The following is a 20,366-nucleotide window of genomic DNA, read 5'->3' as shown; positions in this document are numbered from 1 at the left end:
GTATACAAGGGGTCTTCAAAAGCTTTCCACATTTTTATATTTTATAAATACGTTTTTTATATTTTTTTCGGATGGCATTAAAAAGCTGCTATGGCGCTGGGGAAAATGCATCGCAAGGGAAGGTGACTATGTAGAAAAGAGATGTAATTTGTTTTTGCAATTCTTGATAAATAGAGTTTTTTTTTAAAGTGTGGAAACTCTCTGAAGAACGCTCCTATTCCCCAGGGCCTTTCCAGGGCCCCTTCTCTCCCACTTTTAATACCAACCCAAACTGTAGTTACGAATTAGGTTTCTCTTGGTGCTAAAAACTGTGAAAGCTATGCCCCCAGCGGAAAGACAGAATACAAACATAATAAATAATTATGTTCTTTGGGGACTTACAGGGATCCTGCAAGGATCCCTCCTGCTGCCACTGCCAATATGCTGCCTGCCTTTCACTCGTGCCGCCTGCCAATGAGGGACCGGTTTGGGTTAGCCCTCAAAACAGCGACTAGCCGAAGAGGAGCTGGTGACTTCAGGTTGTCCCCACCTATAGGAGCTTGGGGTCAAGCATCGGGGCCAGAAGAGGAACAGACTAGTTTCCCACCAAGGACGGACTTGTTTCCCGGACCTGAAATAAATTTCTTTCTCAAGAGAGGACTGACCCCTGCTGGCCCACTCGGGCAAACGCAACGTCTCTAAAGATACCGGCTGGTTTTTTCCTAGAGATACTTACAGGTTTCCCCCCAAAAGTTATACCCTTATATACGGGTGTATAAGAGGACCCTTCAAACCGAAAACAACAAAGCAAAAATTGGGAGTCATCTCATATGCCCGACATATGATAAACACAAGAAAAGCAGCCCAAAATATCAACCTCCTCTTACACAAGAGTTGCCTCACAGGCCAGTAGATATGGTAGTAGGTTGCATAAAACATGCGCACCAGCAACTGCAGGAGCGAGAGCTGAAGCCGTCAGAACGCCCCTGAAAGCAACAACTCTCTCTGTTAAACAAAGAAACCCCTGTGCTTACAAAGCATTCTTGAGTTATTCAGAGAGAAACAGAAACCCATCCAGTCACTACGGAATGCAAACTACAGTACATGGTTGGAGGATTCCTTAAAGCAGGGCTGCCTGAGCTTCCGGCTCACGGGAGCAGCATTATTCTTTTACTGGAATCCTGAGATCGGTCAGCTGCAGCCAGATGTCCGATCCCTTAAAAAAACTAGAAAATGGGAGGGTGTAAAACCAACAGAGCTGGATGAAAAGAGGGTTCGATCTGGACGGACATGGTGACAGGAGAAGGTTGGATTGCTGGTCTTGAAAAACGCCACTGCCTGGATGTGTGAGTTCTTGGTGGCCAGATCTGTGTGTGTGTGTGTGTGTGTGTGTGTGTGTGTGTGTGTAGGGTTCCCTCCAGCCATGCCCAAGCCCTGCCTGAATCATTCTGTGCTTTTTGCCAGGTGAAGAACGGGACACTTTTCTTTGCCAGTGTCGATCGGGCCAGTGCCGGGGCATACACATGCCAGGCTACCAGTGAGGAAGGAAGTATCACCCACACGACCCGCCTGTTGGTCCAAGGTAAGGAAGGGACAGGGCAGCAACTATCCAGGTCAGGCTGAGCAGAGGGTCCACATCGGAACTGTTGCGACTATTGCCAGCTAGCTCGGCACCATCTCCTCCATGAGCGATTGCCAACAGATCCAGTAGCTAGACATGATAGGTCACACATTGCCCAGTCCTAGACTGCTCCGACTGGCTGCACCTCCAGGTCCCCAGCAGGAAGAGTCAAGAATGACTGGCTAGTTTTTCACCTGGAGATGCCTAGAACTGCCCTTGGGCCTTCCGGATGCAACACAGTCTGTTCCACCACTCAGCTACGCTCCATTGCCAAAGGGTTCTCTGCAATCCTGGAGTGACGCAGAACAGTCATGGGCGCAAACAATGGCGCCGGTCCCCAAAGGGAAACTGTGTGGCTTCCAAGACTGCCACCTGTGTTGGGACCCCATCGTTGGTGCGCCGCTTCCCAGCCCCCTCAGGCTGTGGATTTCCTCCCGTTCCTCCAGGACCACCGGTCATCGTGGTGCCTCCTCAGAACATCACGGTCAACGTCACCCAAGATGCCTTCTTGGCCTGCCAAGCTGAAGCCTACCCCGCCAACCTTACCTACAGCTGGTTCCAAGGGAGCACCAATGTTTTCCATGTCAGGTAGGTACTGTGGGACTGGAGCGGGGCAGATACTTGCTCAGTGGGCACTTGGCCGGTGGAGTGAGTAGCGTTCCCACATGCAAGAGGTGTCTGGGTGAGCACACACGGACAATGGCTGGATCTTCATCCTTACCATGGGTGGTCCAGGCCTCTTTCTTGGTCCTTGCTCTCCGTCACTCTGCTGACCAGATGCCATTTCGGAGACTCCTCAGTGGGTGCATTCCAGGGGTGGGAGGGGCCAAGGGCAACGGGGGGGGGCCAAAGGCCCAAGATACCGTAGCTCCACAGTCTCCCTGTCAGCAACAGAGCCTCCAGAGAAGTATTTCAAGCTTTTACACTGAGCCAAAAGGCTTGCCCAAAAGCCAGCAAAGTGCCCGATGACTGGGAATACCAGCCATGGCCCTCTGGTGGGCCAAGGGGCAGGATTGGGGCCCATGCGGCCCAGGTTTGTCAGCTAGAGGTTCTATAGCCATGTGGCCATCAGGAGGTCCTCTCTCCTGGGTACCTTCTTCCTCCTGGGTGGCATCAGTGGCTCCGTGACCTCCTTCTCCTGGATTGGTGCTATCATCCCAGCCCTGCTCTCCCCACACCTCCAGGCTGTATCAGCCTGTTTGTTCAGCAGATTGAGGGGAAAAGATGCCCAGGGGGAATATGAGCTTCTTAAGGCTTGGCTTAAGCTTCAGGTACTGAGATTCCTTCTACATGTCCGAGGTCCTGGAACGGGCTCAGAAGGGGTAGAAAAAGTGTGCCAATCAAGAAAGCTGAGCGCACTGCTTTGGTAGAACCTTGCCAAGCACCCAGGAAGTCTGGTTCGGGGAGCTCCAAAGAAGTGGCTGAAGGTTCGAGGGGGCAGGAGACAATGCCTTCCAGCCTGCAGTTGCTTCATGCTCTCTTTCTTCCCCACTCCTTCAGCCACCTGCAGTCCCGAATTCGTGTCTTGGTAGATGGAAGCCTTTTGGTCCAGAAAACGACCCCGGAAGATTCGGGACGGTATACCTGTGTTCCCAGCAACGGGCTGCGGAGATCCCCCTCTGCCTCGGCCTTCCTCACTGTTCTGTGTGAGTATTGCTGCTCTCCGCCAATGTCGACCCAGGCCGCAGCCGTCTGAGGGGGCAGAGAAGCTGGACTGGAAGCAGAGCAGCCTCTCCTGCAGGAACAGGGAAACTTCCTAATCCGGACTGCGGATGTTTCCCCACCCGGCCCACAAAGGCTTCTTCCTTGTGCCCTGCCCCATCCTCAAGCTGTTCACCTGAAGCCACTGGGGAGAGAAGTCCCCACTGTTGCTCTGACGGTGGTCGCCCACCTCCCATCTTCCCCCCCTGCGCAGGGAGGACGGGGCAACCGACCGCACTCCCTGGTCAAGATGTCTGCTTGAGGGTTGCTTCTCCAGACAACATCCTGGCTGAGGGCTCTTCTGGACCAGGAAAGCCGGTGTGGCGCTCCCATCCTGTGGCGTCAGGCAGTCCACAGAAAATCCCTCCTGTTTCCCACATGTTGCTTGGATCGTGGCACTGGCACCCGTCTGTCAGGGTCCTGCACGGGTCAAAGATTGGAGGAGTCACCCCAAGAAACAAGCCCCCGCTTTGCGGCTCCCTGTCACTCCTCCGGCTCCACCTGTGCACATGCGTGATGCCACCACCTTCCTGCCTCACCTGTCTGACGCCATGTCCCCCCACAGATCCGGCGCGAGCGGGCGACATGCCTCCGGAGACCCTCCTGCCGATAGGAATGCGAGGCACCATCAGGTGCCCCGCCAAAGCCAGCCCTCCACTGCTGTTCATCAACTGGACCAAAGATGGGCAGCCGTTAGAGTTAGACAAGGTAATCATGACCTCTGCAGCCACCCGACGGATTTTGCCCGTCAGATTGTCTGAGAACCCTCTTCTGATCAGAGCTCCTCCTTCCCGCAGTTCCCTGGTTGGTCCATGAGCCCGGACGGCACCCTTGTCATTGCCACGAGCAACGACGATGCCCTTGGTGTGTACGCTTGCATCCCGTACAACAGCTACGGTACTGCTGGCTCTTCGGCCCCCACTCAAGTCCTCTTGAAGGTGAGTGGTGGAGAAAGCAACATGAGTGAGCATGTGCGTAAGGTAAACCTGAACCTTCCGTTTTAAGAGGCAAAGGAGAGAGACTTCTTTCTCTTTCGGGGTATTCATTTACTTTCTGCTACTGTTCCATGGCAGCCTGTTGTTCGGCTCTCTGGTTCAGCCAGGGCACCTCGCTTTAGATCTGAGAATTCTTAGGAAAACACACAACCACCTGTGCCGAAGATGAGACACGGTCGCCTGCATGTCATGATGAAATATGAGTGCGGGATAGGTGCACACGGAGACAAGCTTGCAGTCCCACGCTCTGTGGCTGAACTGGTTCTCTTGATAGACCAGGGACCTGATTGATGGCCCTCCGTAGTTGCCTGGACAAGCGACGCATCGCCTGATCTCAGAACAAGAGACAACGCCTCTTCCTGTGGAGTCAATACATTTTCTCTCTCCCACTGTTGTGGAGTTTGTTGATAGGCTTCCAGGCTCTCATGCCCCCATCCTGGGAGCGAAGCTGCCTTGCTGAGCCCAACAGTTTCATTCCCACAGCAGAAGCAGCTCTTATCTACGAAATGACAGGGGAAGCCACTTCAAGGCAGTTTTCTCTGGTGTTCTTCCTAATAAGCTGAAGGCTTTACAGCCTTGCATCTGTGGTGTCCTGCACAAAGTCACTGGGCTCTCCGTTACTGCCACCTGCCATGAGCTCTTGAGGTGAGGTGGGCCAGTAATGCTGCAAGGCCCTCAAGACTCCTCCCCTTGCCTCTCTGTCTCCCCACTGGCCCATTTCAGATGCTGGCGAAGACCCCTCACACGGCTCGTATCGCGTTTCTGTCCTAGGACCCACCTGTGTTCACCCTGCGACCGAAGGAGGAGTACTTCCAAGAGGTGGGGCGAGAGCTGCTCATTCCGTGCGCTGCCCGAGGTGACCCCACGCCTGTCCTCTCATGGACCAAGGTAAGGCAAAGGCACTGCTGAAGATCAATCGCATCCTGATCCCACCTTCCAGAAACATTGCTAGCCTTGGGAAGGAAGGGGTGTTTTTCTGCCGTGGCCACGTCTGGTACTTCCTTGCAGCTTCAAAATATCATGCAGTCTTCCTGATTTCAGCAGCTGGCAGCTCTGATCTAGTTTCTGGGGGGCTGGTGCTCTGGGGACTCTCACACCGCTCACTCTTCTCTGCCCCCACAGCTGGGCAGCAAGACCCTGGCAAATGCCCAGGCAGACAGCAACGGCAGCCTGGTCTTGCGCCCGCTGACCAAGGAGCAGCACGGCTTGTGGGAATGCGTCGCCAACAACGGCGTGGCCCAGGTCAGCGCCGTGACCACCGTCTACGTGCTGGGTGAGTGTTCCATGGGAAGGGCCATCACGGAACAGGCGGAAGGGGGGAACGAGACGTGCGCCCTCTTGGGGGCCTCTGCAAAGCCGGAAAAGCATGTCGCTAGTAGCGGGTGGCTTGTCGTTCAGGCGGGCCCTCGGTGGATGGAGCAGCGTCTCCAGTGGCTGTTCTCCAGGGCAGGAAGACAGAGCCTCCACGAAGCACGTTTCAGCTCTTGGCGGGCAGCGAGCGCCGGTTCCCGGCTTGAGGCAAGCCGCAGGAGGGCCGGCAGTCTCACCACCTCACTGTCCGGCCCAGGTCACTGCCCTGCTTGAGCCACTCCCCTCTTCTCTCCTTCCCCCCGGTAGGCACCAGCCCCCACACCGTGGCCAACGTCTCTGTGCTGCCCCTGCAGCAGGCAGTCAACATCACCTGGGAGCCAGGCTTTGACGGCGGCTATTTCCAGCGGTTCAGCATCTGGTACACGCCGCTGTGAGTCCTTCCTTGTTTGCTGGGATGCTTCTCTTTAAACGGCGGGACTTTTTCTGCCTGAATTCAGTTTCTCAGACGCTCTCGAGGCTGCCCTGCAGTGGTGGCTGTGCCCAGAAGCAAAGGCGGGGGCGCAAGTACCCAAAATAGCAGTTACTGCAGTTTTAAGCTCCCTCCTCCTCTCACTACGACACAGAAGGAGTTCCGCTTTTCAAATGGGGGGTGCACAAAGATCAGGGGGCAAAGGGGTGGGGCCAGGGAAGGGGGCGTGGTCATGGTCTCCCAAGCCGGGTTGGCTCCGCAGGCCTCGGTTTCCCCACCGCTGCTCTGCTCCTCATGTCTGTGCCTTCCGCAGGCTGAAGCGCTTCAACCGCCCTCACCACGACTGGGTGTCTCTGCCAGTGCCCGCCGGTGCCTCCCACATCCTGGTGGAGAACCTGCAGCCAGACACGGGTTACCAGTTCAGCGTTCTGGCCCAGAACAAGCTGGGCAGCGGTCCCTTCAGTGAGATTGTCACCACCGTGCCACTGGGTGAGAAGGGGCTCCTGCGGTGTGCTGGTTGTTGTGACGCGCCACTGTTTGTGTATTAGGAAATGATGTCCGAAATCACGCGAGTGGGTTTTACCCTAAAACAGGGGTGACTGGCCTTTTCCAGCCTGAAGTCCCAATTCCATTTATTTATTATCATTTATTTATCAGTTATATGTACCCCACGGCTTTTCCTTTCAAGGAACTTATGTCATTCTCCTCCTCCTCTCAATCTTATCCTTACAACAACCCTGTGAGGTGATTGGGCAGAGAGTCTGGGACTGGCCCAAAGTCACCCAGTTGGCTCCATGACTGAGTGGGGACTTGAACCCAGGTCCCCCGAGTCCCAGTGCTGTAACCATTACACCGCACCGCTTCTCAGAGAGACTTTCAAGGGCCATTCCAAACACAGTCGTACTTATCCGCAAACAGGAGCATCATGTCTGCTTGCAAGTCAACTTCTGCGATGCACGGTTCAGAAGGACACAGCACTCCGTCACTCTAGAACTTCCTTCCCTGGCTCTGCCCCCTTAGCTGCACAGACAAAAACTCTTCCCTCTACCCAACAACTTCTTGGAAAGAAGGGTTTTCCTTCTAAGCACTGAGAAAGGGGCCCGCTAAGAACAGCAGAGCAATAGAACTTCCCTCTGCCAGTTGGGGCCTTTGCAGACTTTCCTGGTTTGATTTCTGAGGTGTCGTTTTGCATCCTCGTCACTTCCAATTTGGAAGGCAGGAAACCAAAGCAGAGACACGTATGTGCCTGACAGAGGGAGGCCTGAATGGTTTTCCACTTGATTCTGGTCTTCCGGCCTGAAATTCCCAATCACCGGCTTGCAAATGCTGAGTTGGGAACATTGGGAACTTGAAATGGGCTGCTGCCAAAAGATGGGTGTTCATTCATCCACCTGCCCTCTCTCCTTCTCAGGTTTCCCAACAAGCACCGTGCCATCAGATCCCCCGACTACCCAATTCCAGATCTTCCTTTCCCCACCTCAGTCCCTGACGGCCAACGAGACCACGCGAGGGGTTTTGCTGCTGTGGGAACCCCCGTACCAGTTCTCCGTGGCCCTGACCGGCTACGCCCTGGAGCTGCGGCAAGACCAGGGCGCCTGGGAGGTGCTGGAGAGAGCCATTCCCAGCTCGGAGACGCAGTTCCTGGTGCCTGGACTCATCAAGGTGGGTTTAGAAGGATCTGGTTCCAGAACTGACCCCCTCTGGAGCTGTGCACGTAGCGAGTGGCAAACAAGGGTACAGAAGGCCAAAAAGCAAGCCACTGTTCTGACAACTCACCTTCCGGGAACCTCGGTGTTTGGATTTTAAAACAAGCCAGCTATGGAGCAATACACAAATGTCCCGAAAATAACCAATGTCTTAATAGGAAACGTGCACAATCTTAGTGACACGCACGGCCGTCTCAAGGGTTTGAAAATCCAGGGTTTTAAATCACCCCGTGGCACCAACTGCTCACAGCGTCTTCTTCCCCCGACAGGACGCCTTCTACGAGTTCCGTCTGGTGGCCTTTGCTGGCAACTACATCAGCGACCCCAGCAATGCAGTCAATGTTTCCACAACAGGTAAGGCCTTGGGATCTGGGCTGGGGTTGTGCCAGGGACTGGCTTAATCCAAGGAGGCTGCTGGAGTCCTTGCAACTTACGCCGAGCCATTCCCGGGCTCAGTGTTGCTGCAGAATGACACCCCTTATTCTTTCTCCAGCACTAGAAAATGGGCTTTGGATTTTCTCGGGCTTTTGCACTCATTTTTGGGGCTACTGCGGATATCTAGGTGCACTGAATCCTTTTGTTTTAAATTGCTTTTGCAGTTGCACAGTTGCTGCTCTTTTCAGCTTTTAAAGCCATTTGTGATTCTTTTAAAATGGTGCGTTCTGTTTCGATTTTGTTTTCGTTTGAATTCTTGCCATATGGGAAACTTCTGCCCTAGGCCAGTCTACAAATTGGATTAAGAAATACATACGAAGAATAACAACTGACAATATCAAGGGCTACTGCAAAAAGGCATCAATGAAAAGCAGGAATGCAAAAGGAAAGGGATGTGCATGTTTTTTCCAGTGATCTGTTTTGAGCACTTTTTGTTGGATTGATGTTGGAACGGCTGAGAAATAGCGGGCTCTGCAAGAGGTCCGCTCTCGGAAGGTCCCTTCACTTGATTTGGGGGACTGCGCACACACAAATGTGTTTATGCTCCGCAACTCATCCCCATGTAGCAGGATCTCCTGACACCCTTACCAGGGAGTAAGTCCCGCTGCACTCCAGAGGGCTTGCTTCCAAGTAGACTTTAAAAGGGGAAGACACTTTTTCACAGGGGCGTACTGGTCTTGACAGGGAACCTCCATGCCCAGTGGCAGTCTGCTCCCGATTGCAAAGTCCAGGGGAAGACTGTGTTGCCTGCCTGCCCTTGTGTTTTTGGCGGCCCCCTGGGAGCATCTCCCTGGCCATGGTGGTGCGAGAGGCGTGACGCAGCAGGGCCTCCTTTCTTGTCTTCGCACCCATTATAAATGGCTGCGATGTAGTGCCTTCCAACTCCTCCTCCTCTCCCTCCCAGGCATGGAGGTGTATCCGTCCCGTACCCAGCTCCCGGAGCTCTTGCCCCAGCCCGTGCTGGCCGGCGTGATCGGAGGCGTCTGTTTCCTCAGCACAGCTGTCATCTTCAGCACCGTGGCGGCCTGCATCATGAACCGCAGGCGAGCTGCCCGTCTCCGGAAACGCAGGCAAGGTGAGGAGGGGACGGTGACGGTCACTCTGGCGCAAAGGGCACAGACGGAGGGGTGTCCATGAGGCAGCGCTTTCCGAGCACGGCTGGGGAAGGCGGGTGGGTGGAAGGCATGATCCAAGAGGGTCACACGTGGAAGGGAGTCTGGAGGCTCCTTGCACCCTTTCTTGGTCCTGCCCCTCAAAAACAAGCCTGCGGGAGAAAGGGACACTGTTCAATTGCAGAGCATATGTCCATGTTCCAGGAGGAAACTGGGCACTTTCTGCTCCCGGCTTTACTTTTCCTCTGGAGGGAGGTGCTCCAGGGACAGAAGGACCAGAGCATTTGGCAGCAGCTGCAAAATCTGCTTCCTGGGGCAGAGTCCGCGCTTTCATCCATGGAGCCCTGCCCATGTTTTGTTCCCGGCTTCGGCCGTCCTGCTCACGGGTGAAATGGCTCCTTCTCATTAATGGCCCCGCAGTCCTGGGCCCTCTTTCCAGTTATTACTTGAACATGACCCCTTCGATACTGGACTTCAACACTGATCGTTTTGGAGCTGCTGCTCCTTAACAGCCCGAGAGAGAGGAGTGTGAAAGAGCTTTCTCTTGAAAGAATTGGTTGACGCTTAAAGGAAGTACGTAGAGGCAAGGAAACAGATGGGACGAGATCCCAGACTGAATCAGCTCTAGCTGTGCTCCAGCTCCTGTAGGCTCACCCAGCCAGTTTGCTTCTTCCCGTTCTCATTTAGTTTCCCTTTCTAGCTTCAAGGGTCTTATTTGTCCACTTGCTCACTGAAATGTATTTACGCCGTCCGTTTCTCCACATATGGGGCCATCTGAGCAGCTGGCAGTCTTACGGTAAACATGATAAAGAGAAAAACTGCAGATTGCAAAGCATGGCAACCAATAATTCTAGAAGGGACTGAATTCCGTGCACGATGCGACTGACGACAGATCACGCATGGGTCTGCCCTCTGCTGTGAACCTGGGCAGCGAAGCGGGAGGGGCTGGGGAGCCAGGCAGAGGGCGCGACTGGGGCACGTGTGTGCGTGTGCGTCTGTCTGTGGGCCGCGGCGTGGCAGCCGCCCGTCCCCTTCCATCACTGCTTGCCTTTTAAGTTGCTCTCCATGTGATTTCCCCTTTGTGTTCTCATGACCTTCCAGATCCACCAATCGTCTTCTCCCCCAACAAGAAGCTTCTGCCTTCACAGTAAGTCGCACCATCGCACGATGCCACTTCCTCCTCCCGCTCATGCCAGGTCTGCCCCTCCCTCCTGTGGCTTTCTCCCCCCACCACCCCCATTTGTGCGGGCTGCGGCGTGGGAGTCGGGGCAGGGAAGGGGACGCATCGAACGCGGCTGGGGTGGGGGCACTTCGCCACCGCGCTGCTGCTCGACGTGGCCGGTGCAAGACAGCCACACAGCGGGCGAGCGGAACTGGCAGGCGGAAGGACACTCGCTTGGATGCTCCGCAGCTGCTGGCTTTCCGAGGTTGCCCGTCAACCTCGAGCTTCGCAGCCATTGAGGGCCTTTTCCGCCGTGTGCTTATCGGATGCCCTGCTGCCACATCGCCACATTCCGCGGAAACAAACGCCTTTGCTTCTGAGAGGCATGGCGACGCAATCCCTCTCCTGCGTTCTGAATCTCCTTTCGTGCTGTTTGACCGGATGACCTCAGTTCTTGCGTAACGAGTTTGCAGGAAGGACTTTATCTCTTACCACTTGCTCATCCCCATGCGTCATTTTATCGCCATGCGTCATTTTATGCAATTATGAGATAGATGGACCCCACCAAGGAAGCCACAGGCTTGAATTGGCAAGAGCAGAGCGGTGCCCTCACGGATCGGCCGTTGTGGAGGGCTTCCGTTTCTAGGGTCCCCAAAAGTTGGAGATGACTTGATGGCACATAACAATATATCTGGGGCCTCCAACATGGTGCCCAGTGGGCTTCTTTCCCCTTCCTTGTTTTTCATCCCATTTCTTAATTTTTATTTTATTTTCAGCAGGGATGCTGGCACGTCATCATCATGAGGTTCAAAAAATGAGGGGGGAAGATTGCCCCAATTTTGCCTTAGGTTCTTGGTCAAGTTTCTTTTCCTTTAGCCTTGCCACATTGCCTTCTGGGAAATCGGTGCTTAGTGACCTGCCAGGGTGACCATTTTATGACTGCTTGAGGGTGGGGGGCTCTTGCTGCCCCCTGGATGTGGTGTGTTTGAAAAAAAAAATTCAAAACAGATACGCAGGAATCTGAAAACTGCATCGTATACCACTTTGCCTTACTACAGACATCTCCAGTAGTTGGGTCAAGGAAATCCCACAATGAGCTATTGCCAAAGGTTTCTTGGGGACCCTCTCAACATCAGTCCAATTCCCATCATCCCCAATTTGGGTTCATGGCAGACAGCTGCCTCTGGGTCAGGACTCTGGAAAGGTTTTGCAGTCTTTTCTTGCCTCTGGCTACCACTGCTTTAAGGCACACGTTCACTAAGCCAAGGCAAGCGAAAACACGTCCTTCCCATAGAAAGGTAGCTCTGGGCTCAGCTTCTCCCTTAGCATGTGGCTTTCTCTCTGAAAAGACGCTTCTGGGACCGGGCGAGTTTTAAAATGTGGAAGTTTCCCCTCTTCTGCCGGCCATTGAACGGTTGTGTCTGCGTGGGGTTGTTTTAATGCAAGGTTTTTTTTCGGCAGCTTAGCTCTTACTTGTAGCACTCTGCAGAACCGGGCCTCTGGAGGCTGGGGGGCCGTGCTTTGGGGCAGGGGGTCGGGCTGGGTGGCCTTCAGAGGAGGGCTCCTTTCAGCCGATTTGGAGAGGTACACATGTGGGCTCTTTCCTTCCATCGCAGAAATTCTACAGGCTCTGCTAGCCCAGACAGTGTTGTGAAGCCGGCGTTCCAGACCTCGCCATGCCAGAGCCTGCGCCGGACCCTGCTCTGGGGGGAGAAGGCCAGCGCCTCCCGGCTGAGCTTCACTGTTGCCGGTGGCCGTGCCGGGACGGGCTCCAAGTACATGCTCTACGAGAGCCACGCCGGGGAGCCGCTGCCGCTGGAGCACATCCGCCGCGGGCCCGATGGCCGCTTTGTGGTGCAGCGCGAGGAGCGGCCCCGGGAGCGCCTGGCAGCCCTGGCGGAGCGACTCTCCCTGTCGCTCGCCTCTTCGGAGAGCAGCGTGTGCCGGCCGGAGCCTTACCTGCAGGTCGGCTCTCCAGCTGGGCCCGAGGAGCCCGTCTGGCAGAGGAGCATCCCCCTGAGGCCGAGGCACTCTGGCCAGGCCCGCCGCGAAGCCAAGGCCTCCGGCTACTGCCAGGGCCGCTACTTTGACTACAGCAGCAGCAGCCCAACGGAGGAAGCCATGCCCCTGTGCATTGCCAACATCAGCCCGGTCGCCACCGTGCCCTATGGTGCCACCACCGAACAGGCCCAGACTTCCCAGGGCTCGGAGGGGCATCTGCGGAGGGTGGCTGCCGCTGCCTCTTCCTCGCCAGTAAGCTGGCTGGGGGGCCCGTCCTTGCCGGCATCCGGCGGACCTCCGGACGGCCACATCAGCACCAGCGCCTCAGTCCAGAGCGGGATCCTGCAGTATCTGAGCCTGCCCTTCTTCAAGGAGATGAATGTGGATGGCGACTGGCCCCCAGAGGAGGACGAGGGAGGCGGGAAGCCACCCTCCAAGCCGGCCCTCCCGGAGGCTCCCGGCAGCCCTGAACTCACCCTACGGGGAGACGAGGACAAGACCTTGGCCTGCCCGGCCTACATGGATGTGGAAGCGACTCCGGACATGGCCCAGGAAAAGGCCTTGACCAAAGCTCTGCTCAGGCCCCCCGACGCCAACACCGGCCCAGTCAAGGCCGCCCTGCCCGGCTCCTCGCTCTGCCCCAGTCGCCTCGGCTCCAGTGCGGACGCCCCACAGCCCATGGAGCATGACCCCTGGCTGCGGACGCTCTCACCTGCCCAGCCCCTTGTGGCCAGTGGCCAGGCGGAACCAGGATGCACTGCTGTCCCCCCGGAACGCGACTGGCTCCGTGTGGCAGAGCCGCCCCCTGAGAGGCACAAGCTGCCCCCGGCCCTTCTCGCACAAGGCCTCCCTGCCGAGAAGCTGCTGCGGGGCAGCCTGACCAGCCAAAGCAGTGGCCGGGGCAGCGTGTCCTTCCTACGGCCCCCCTCACTGGCTCCGTCCTTGGCGGGCAGCTGCCTCAGTTCCCCCTTTGGAGAAGTGACCGGCTGGCAAGGCAGCTGCGCAGGAGACGAGGGCAAGCCGAAACGGGAGCCTTCGCTTGTCCCCATCAGTAAAAGGTAAGGCGCCCGGCCCAGGCAGTGGCAGGTGGGAAACCAGGCCCAGGTGCAACAGAAGGGAGTTTGGACGGAATGCCCCATCTAGCAGACCCACAGAGAACCGGGCTTTCATACAGGAGCCTTTTTGGCCCAAGAGTTGGTAGGGGCTGCAGGCGGGAGGCTAGCCATGGGTGGTGCCACAGTTCAAAGCGCGCCAGGCTGACCGGTGCCGGCATGAGCATCCAACATGAGTCCCTGAATCCCACGTGCGCATTTACAGGCACATGCCCAAAATTTGTCTTGTTTAAGTCATGATACATCAGCTGCTTTGGGTGCCTTTTGGGAGACTAAAAAAGCTATGGATAAAAGGAATGTGCATGCACACCCCCCTTCACACAGACACACACACCAGACACACACATACACGCAGATGGATGTGCAAAATAGGCCTGGCTCACCCCTCACTGTTCCCCTTTCCAAACCAAGCCTGTCTCCCTGCCTCATAGAAACACAGAAACAGTGCAACTCAGAAGGCGCCTCCCGGGCCATCTAGTCTGACCCCCGGCTCCAGCCGGCTCTGCTCATGACATGCCCGCCATGTGCATGTCCAGCCTATCCTTGAACACCCTCACCGATGGGGCCTCAACTACCTCCATCTGGAGGCCTGCAGGGGATTGAGAAGGAAACCAAGCCAAGGGTTCCCAATCCATGATTTCTCAGTTTCCCAGAGAAACCGTGGCTTGCTTAGGAGTTTCCTTGCTTCACTGTGGCTTGCACAAAGGGCAGGGCGATGGAGCTCTGCGTTCAGGGGGAAAGGTTCGTTCTGCTCTTCAAACTGGCCCACCGGTTCAAGCGTTGAACAGAATCTGCAGAGCTCTAAAAGTCATCCTCCCCTCTGTCCCAGTCATGCACTGAGCGGGACTCCCATGTCTTTGTAGGCTTCTCCCAAGTTTCCTAGAAGGTCGTCTCCGGTGCGCTAGCATGCCTTTTTGCCGTTGGAGCGACAGGCCACTCCTGCCAAGAGACCTCTTGGGGTCTCGATTTTGCAATCCCAAGTCAACCTTGAAAAAATCTACGCAGAAGCATGACCAGACCTGAGCAAAACCCAGGCAGGAAGTGGGATTTCACTGCAGCAGGGCCAGTTTTCAGCCGCTCCGCAGCAGCCAAGCAGAAAAGGAGGAGCTGGCTCTGCCGAGCCGAACATGCATCTGCCCACAAGGTGGGGCGTTCCATGCAAACCATCTTCTGCCTTGCAGGATGGGCTGTCGCTTCCAGCCGAGGCTTCAGCGTCTTTTCTCGCAAGGTCCAAAGTCGCCACCAGGTGGTGGTGTTTATCATTTTAATTTTCAGGCACTGCATGAACTTCGGCCCAAGAGTTTGCAGATGGAGGAGGGCGTGGAAACGGCCTGTGCGCCCTTGCAGGATAGAATGGCGGGGGCCGTCACTTAGCCGCTGAGCCCCTCCTGTGTAGGCAGAAGGTTCTGGGTTCAATGCCGGACAGCTCCAAGCAAAGCAGGGGTGTCAAACATCAGTTTACAGGCCGAAACCAGTCTTTTTCCACTGCAACTGATTGGTAGTCTCCCAGCTTCCACCCAGTTCTAATAGATACAGATGCCTCTCTTTAATGTCATTTGGATCAAAGACATGGGGAATGTGCCCCCCCACCCAGTTTTCACCCCCTGGCTTCACCCCACTTGCTTGGCTCTAGGAGGAACACGTCTGTGGATGAGAACTACGAATGGGACACGGAGTTTGCCCTGGAATCAGACCTGCTGGATGCTCTGCAGCTGTTTCGGAGCGGGAACCCCAAAAGACCAGTCTCTACCATCGCGGCACATGAGTTGGAGAAGCAGAGTGAGTGTGCGAGGGCTACAGGACAGGGGAGGATTTGGGGGGTTCTGATACTTCATGCGGCAGGGCTGCCTCTGTCTGAGAAGCCTGCTGGTTGACAGAACCAAGAGTTCATTCTGCCCAAGCACAGGGCATGAGCAGGATTTACCTTCACATCCTAAAAATCGTACCAGCATTTAAATTAAGTTCCTAGTCCTTTCAGACTGCACAAATAATGTATTCTAAACTGTTTAAAAAAAAAAACCCTATTCCAGCCAGTTTATATGATAGAATTAAGCAAATTCTTGCAAGGAAGTTGTTCTCACCTATTAGCTGGGACAGACCGCCCATGTTCAGAGGCACCCTGTCTCTGAATACACAGTCCTGACTGGCTGTTGCCTTCACACTGTGCTTCTTACCTTCCACAGAAGCATGTGGCTCGGCCACTCCTAGGAGCCCAAAGTATTCTGGTTCCCTCCACTCCATCTCTGCATGATAAAGTGCTCAGAGCCATCTCTGACACTGTGAAAAGTGCGATATAAAAGCTATCAATCAATCAATCTCTCCTGCCTGCCTTTCACCTGAAGGGGGCGGGTCCCTCTCATCTCCACTGGGTCTCATTGGAGCAGCTGCTCACACCCTGCATAAGTCCCCACCCTGAATTCAGGCCTTCCAATCAGATCAGGCCCACCTAGACCCGTGCTTTGGGATAGGTTTATGTTGCTTCGCATTCCCCTCTGCCACGTGCTTCAGGAAAAGCCAGGCCATCCTGTATCCCATGCCCCACCTGGAGACTGACCCAGCCCTTCGTGGATGCCCTGACGGCCACATCCTTCCCCCTCAACCAATTGTTCGGTGGTTTCTCCCCGCACCAGGTTGAAACGCCTCCCCCAAGGCCTCCTTACCGGCTGGGTGAGATCCAGGCTAGAGCAGGCAGTGTTTTGGGACCTTCCCTTTCTGCCTTCGGCCCTGCCCAGCACTGGAACGCAACCCCCCAGAGCCTGTCCGGGCTGGAATTCCGCCCAAGGGCTGACAGACGTTCCGCCTCCCTGCCTTAGCCATTTCCTCCCCACCTGCAGGTTCGAAGGCCTCCAGTGAGAGCAGCGGCTCGCCCTCGAATTCCCAGTCGGTGGGCGCCCTGGATGGGTCCAGCTCCCCGGTACCCTTGCCCAGCCCCGAGGAGCGCTGTGCGGCGCTGCGCGAAGAGTTCCTGGCTTACCGCCGGCGCCGAGAGGCCATCCAGCAGCGGCGGCGGAAGCTGGGCTCCGGCGAGAAGCAGAGGGACGAGCGCTTCGAGCAGGCCACCTTGCTGTGAGAGCGGCCCCCGCAGCCCAGCCTGGCCACGGTTTCCCCCCACCACAGGGAAATCCTGCCTTCACGCGTGCAAATGGGGGATCCGGGCCCCGCGGGGTGAGTGGCGCCCCCTTGCGTCCACCTGACAAACGGCATCTTGCCCCATGCAGCCGGCAGCTCCAAAGACGGCGGTGGGGGAAGCACTGGCAAAGCTTTCCAGGGGCACAGGGGGCAGAGTGAGGAGAAAACACGTTGGAACTACTGGTTTATTTCAAGCCTGATATTGGACTCAGGGTGGGTGGGGTGTTTGGGGTGCTGTTTTTGTAAAACGGGGCTTTGGGAGAAAAAAAGAAAGTACTCTGCGTTTGGTGTCTTGTGTATTGGAGGAACCGGCATGGGATGAAAGGAGAGAAACAGGGTCAGCTAGGGGTCACTTTTCCAACAGAAATGGTTGACTCTGCACAATCAGGGGCTCTGAGCCCTTTCCGGAAAGGGTAGAGCAGCTTTCCCTAATGAGACGCTCTCCAGGTGCGTTGGGTTACAACTCCCATCATCCCTATGCATCTGATGGGCACCCTGTTGGGGAAAGCTGCACTTAATTGGCTTCATTTCTGTCTCTCCATCCACTCTTTGATCCATTTGGTCTACTTCAGTCTATCCAATCAATCCAGCAGGGTTTTCATGCTCCTTTCAACCTCACGTTCAGTGCTGGGTCTGAGCCAGAGAAAAAACTCCTCTTGACCACTTCCGTCTCCTTTCGCCACACTCGTTCCTAGAGCGTCCCGTGTCCTAGTCATGGACTCCGCCCTAAGCTTGCCAGGTCTCACTGCAAGTGGCAGGTCCAGCTCTGGGTGAGGAACCTTAAGCGGCAAGTAAACCAATTGGAAGAGGCCCGGAGGGAAAAAACGGGGAGTGGGAAACAAGCCCTATGAGGGAAGGTTGGAAGAACTAGGTATTGCCACCTGGAGAAGAGACGGCTGGGGGACAAGAGGCAGGAAAACAGCCTTCAAAACTCCAAAAGGCTGTTGGGAAGAGGATAAAGATTTGCTCCCAGCTGCTGCTTTGGTAGGACTAGATCTTGGCTACGGGAGGGCAGCTTTTGGTTGGGCAGTAGGAGAAAAGGTTGGGAACAGTAGAGGGTTCAAATTTCCTTCCTGTAGGGTGGGCTCAGGCAGAAGATGGGCAGCCAGCTGGGGGAAGACTCTCGCTGGGGATTTCGGACCGCAATCAGTAGGTTGGCCCACAGGGTCAGCAATTCCCCCATCCAGTGGCCGATTTGATATTTTAAAAAAAACTTGTTTCATGGAGTGTCGAAACTGTTGGCATGCAGGAGCAATTCCATTTCAGAGAGGCTCCTGGGGCTCTGCTTTCCAAGACAAGGCCACAAATTGCACCAAGGTTTAGCTGAAATACTTTGCCGCCAAGAACGGAGTCTTGAGGGAGACACTTCAACCTTTCAGAACTGGGGAAGTGGACAAAAAAAATACACAAAGGCTGGGAAGGCAATGATTGGTGCTCGGGGAAAGAGGGCAGGGCCAGGGAAAGAGGTGTAGCCTGGAAAATCGGGGGCCGGCTTGGCCCCTGGCTCCGAGGTTGTGAACCCCTGCTTTGCAAGCCCGGACATTTGCACCGTGAAAGGTCCGTTGTGTTCTTCAGACCTTTGGAAATATATCAGTCGAGTCCTCATGCATTCCACGCCACCACTCAAGATGGAGTCGGGTGCTGAATTCGGCTCGCGGAGACCTTCAGCCTTCCTCTGCCTTTTTAAATCAAACCTCCAGCTCTTACAGTGCCAAAGCCCTGCTTGAAAGCATGTGGGCATTGCTAGCTTGTATCTCAAAAGCAAAAGGCCCGGAGGGTTGGAGGTGTACAGAAGGCTGGGCGGTTCATGTCCTGCCTTGCTCTTTGCTTCTCCATGTGAAAAAACTGTTCGAAATCAGAGAAATAACACGTCCTTGACTGGAGTTCGACAACGTAACTTTTCTGGATGCAAAGCTGTTTCCTTCTGTTTAGTTTTTGCTGCACACTGTTTATTTTTTAGGGTTTTGTTTATTATTTTCTGTTGAGCTGTGTGTATCTTTCTTTGTGTCAAGTGTTTGACTCAGGTTTCCACTCACATGACTCTTTACGTGCAATGTAAAACAGGCAGCAAAGAGGAGGAGGAGGGAAAAGGGACTGCGGCAAAACGACAAGCGTATAGGCCACAGCACAAGGCCTCACCTGTGGAAGCAATAATGAACGAGAGAAGTTAAGAGGGCAAAAGCAAATGGGAACCTAGATTTCCTAAATTCGCTACAGAGTGGGAAGTCACAGCTGCCGGCAAGGAGCACCCCACAGAAGTTCTCCGTGGCACAGATGCCACAGGGTTAGGTGGGGAAGCCCTACCCTGCACAGCCACGAGTCTGCCGTGAAGAATTTCCACAGCTGGGCAGCGTCCAACGGTCCACATCCTAGCAGGGGGCCCACAGCCAGCCAGTGCGACCTGCTTATTCATTGCCTGAGCAGGCCTAGAACCCCGATTTCCCGAGTCCCGGTCCAAACTTGGCTCTGGGGCGGCATGGAAGGAGCATCACAGACTTGGCTGGGCAATGGAGCGTATGATTATGCACCCCCCTGCCCAATGCGCCTCCAAGATAATGGGGGGCTCGTGCCACCGGCAATCCAATGGGAGATTCCGTTCTGAGTGTGAGAAAAATTCGTTTTATTATGTCACCAGGAATATGCATAGTTTCACGTTGACATCTCCAAGGGAATGCAGTGACGGGTGGAAATATCTCCAAATCGAGTCAGCAGTAGTAGGGTTTTTTTTCCTTTTCTTTTTTCTTTTTGTTTAAAAAAAAAAAAGACCTTGCTTGACACTCGAAAAGCACTTAGGGGCAGGACTGACCACAGACTGTTCCACCCAGCCCCATTCCCATTTGCTAGAGAGAGCTCTGGGCCCTCCCCAGAGGTAATCCTGTCTCCGGGCGCAGCGCTCAGCCTCTTTTTCCAAGCCAGCTTCCTTGCAGCAAATTCAGGGTTAAAGGGGAGGCGATGACCCTGTGCTGGGATGGGAAGAAGAAAAACTCTGCAAGTTTCCTCTTTTTCCAAATTTGGCCTTTCTCTAGCAAGTCACATGGTCCCAAGGGGATGAGGAGGGGTGAGGGGGAGAAGTCGCCTGCTGAAACAGGGAAGGGCAGAAGCTCTGTATTCATGAAGGATCAGGAAGAAAATGGCTTATTCTGGTGGACCGATGGCAGATTCTCTCAAGCCCTGCGTGACTCACGCCGGAGCACTGTGGGCCGAGGAAAAGACTTTGTGGATTCCTCCTTCCGTCCTGTCCTCAGTCTTTCCAGTTCTCTGGCACTGTGACTTCTGAAGTGTCTTGGAAGGCTGGGTTGGGGAAGCCTGGAAAAAGAGTTGGTTAGATCTGCATTCTTTAGTGTACGGAGACAGGAGAGTAATTCTGGGGTGTCTGGGCAAAGCGTAGGTTCGCCACCACAGGAGGTGGAGCAAATCGCACACCAAACTACTTGGAAACTGTTGGGGTGGGTGCCTCAGTGTGGGATCGCCTTCTAAAACATAAGCAGGGTGCCCGGTCTGGATTGCGACGGTGCCACAAAGGAGTTTAGATGCGCGCAGACAGAGTGTTGCGTTCTGGACTGAAATAATGCCAGGAAAGCTGTGTCCACTCAGAGTATAGGTGCCTCTGCAGTTTGTTCCCACAGGGGTCCA

General features: G+C 55.1%; 1 protein-coding gene and 1 long non-coding RNA gene across 4 annotated transcripts in view; one reads left to right on the top strand and one right to left on the bottom strand.

The window, feature by feature from the left end:
* The window catches only part of IGSF9 (immunoglobulin superfamily member 9), a 39,391-nt gene extending 22,458 nt beyond the window's left edge, over positions 1–16,933 (top strand). The window contains exons 5-20 of the mRNA XM_044448338.1: positions 1,444–1,561; positions 2,047–2,188; positions 3,101–3,246; positions 3,867–4,009; positions 4,099–4,239; positions 5,068–5,184; positions 5,419–5,569; positions 5,914–6,037; positions 6,390–6,565; positions 7,488–7,738; positions 8,052–8,136; positions 9,122–9,292; positions 10,386–10,476; positions 12,108–13,550; positions 15,238–15,383; positions 16,439–16,933. Of these exons, the coding sequence (XP_044304273.1) occupies positions 1,444–1,561; positions 2,047–2,188; positions 3,101–3,246; positions 3,867–4,009; positions 4,099–4,239; positions 5,068–5,184; positions 5,419–5,569; positions 5,914–6,037; positions 6,390–6,565; positions 7,488–7,738; positions 8,052–8,136; positions 9,122–9,292; positions 10,386–10,476; positions 12,108–13,550; positions 15,238–15,383; positions 16,439–16,674 (3,681 nt within the window). The 3' untranslated portion in view covers positions 16,675–16,933. The remainder of the gene's footprint in view (positions 1–1,443; positions 1,562–2,046; positions 2,189–3,100; positions 3,247–3,866; positions 4,010–4,098; positions 4,240–5,067; positions 5,185–5,418; positions 5,570–5,913; positions 6,038–6,389; positions 6,566–7,487; positions 7,739–8,051; positions 8,137–9,121; positions 9,293–10,385; positions 10,477–12,107; positions 13,551–15,237; positions 15,384–16,438) is intronic.
* The window catches only part of LOC123032449, a 102,700-nt gene that overhangs the window by 51,707 nt on the left and 30,627 nt on the right, over positions 1–20,366 (bottom strand). Inside the window, exon 3 of one of the 3 annotated variants that reach the window (XR_006416487.1) lies at positions 19,333–20,039. The exons of the other annotated variants lie outside the window; for them this stretch is intronic. This is a non-coding gene — a long non-coding RNA (uncharacterized LOC123032449). Of the gene's footprint in view, positions 1–19,332; positions 20,040–20,366 lie in introns of those variants that run through there. 3 annotated transcript variants of the gene reach the window in all.

The sequence above is a fragment of the Varanus komodoensis genome, unplaced genomic scaffold (genome assembly GCF_004798865.1).
Source record: "Varanus komodoensis strain SLA01 unplaced genomic scaffold, ASM479886v1 scaffold55, whole genome shotgun sequence".
Taxonomy (NCBI): domain Eukaryota; kingdom Metazoa; phylum Chordata; class Lepidosauria; order Squamata; family Varanidae; genus Varanus; species Varanus komodoensis.
Note: the sequence above shows the minus strand (reverse complement) of the source record. Positions and strands in the feature narration are given on the sequence as shown.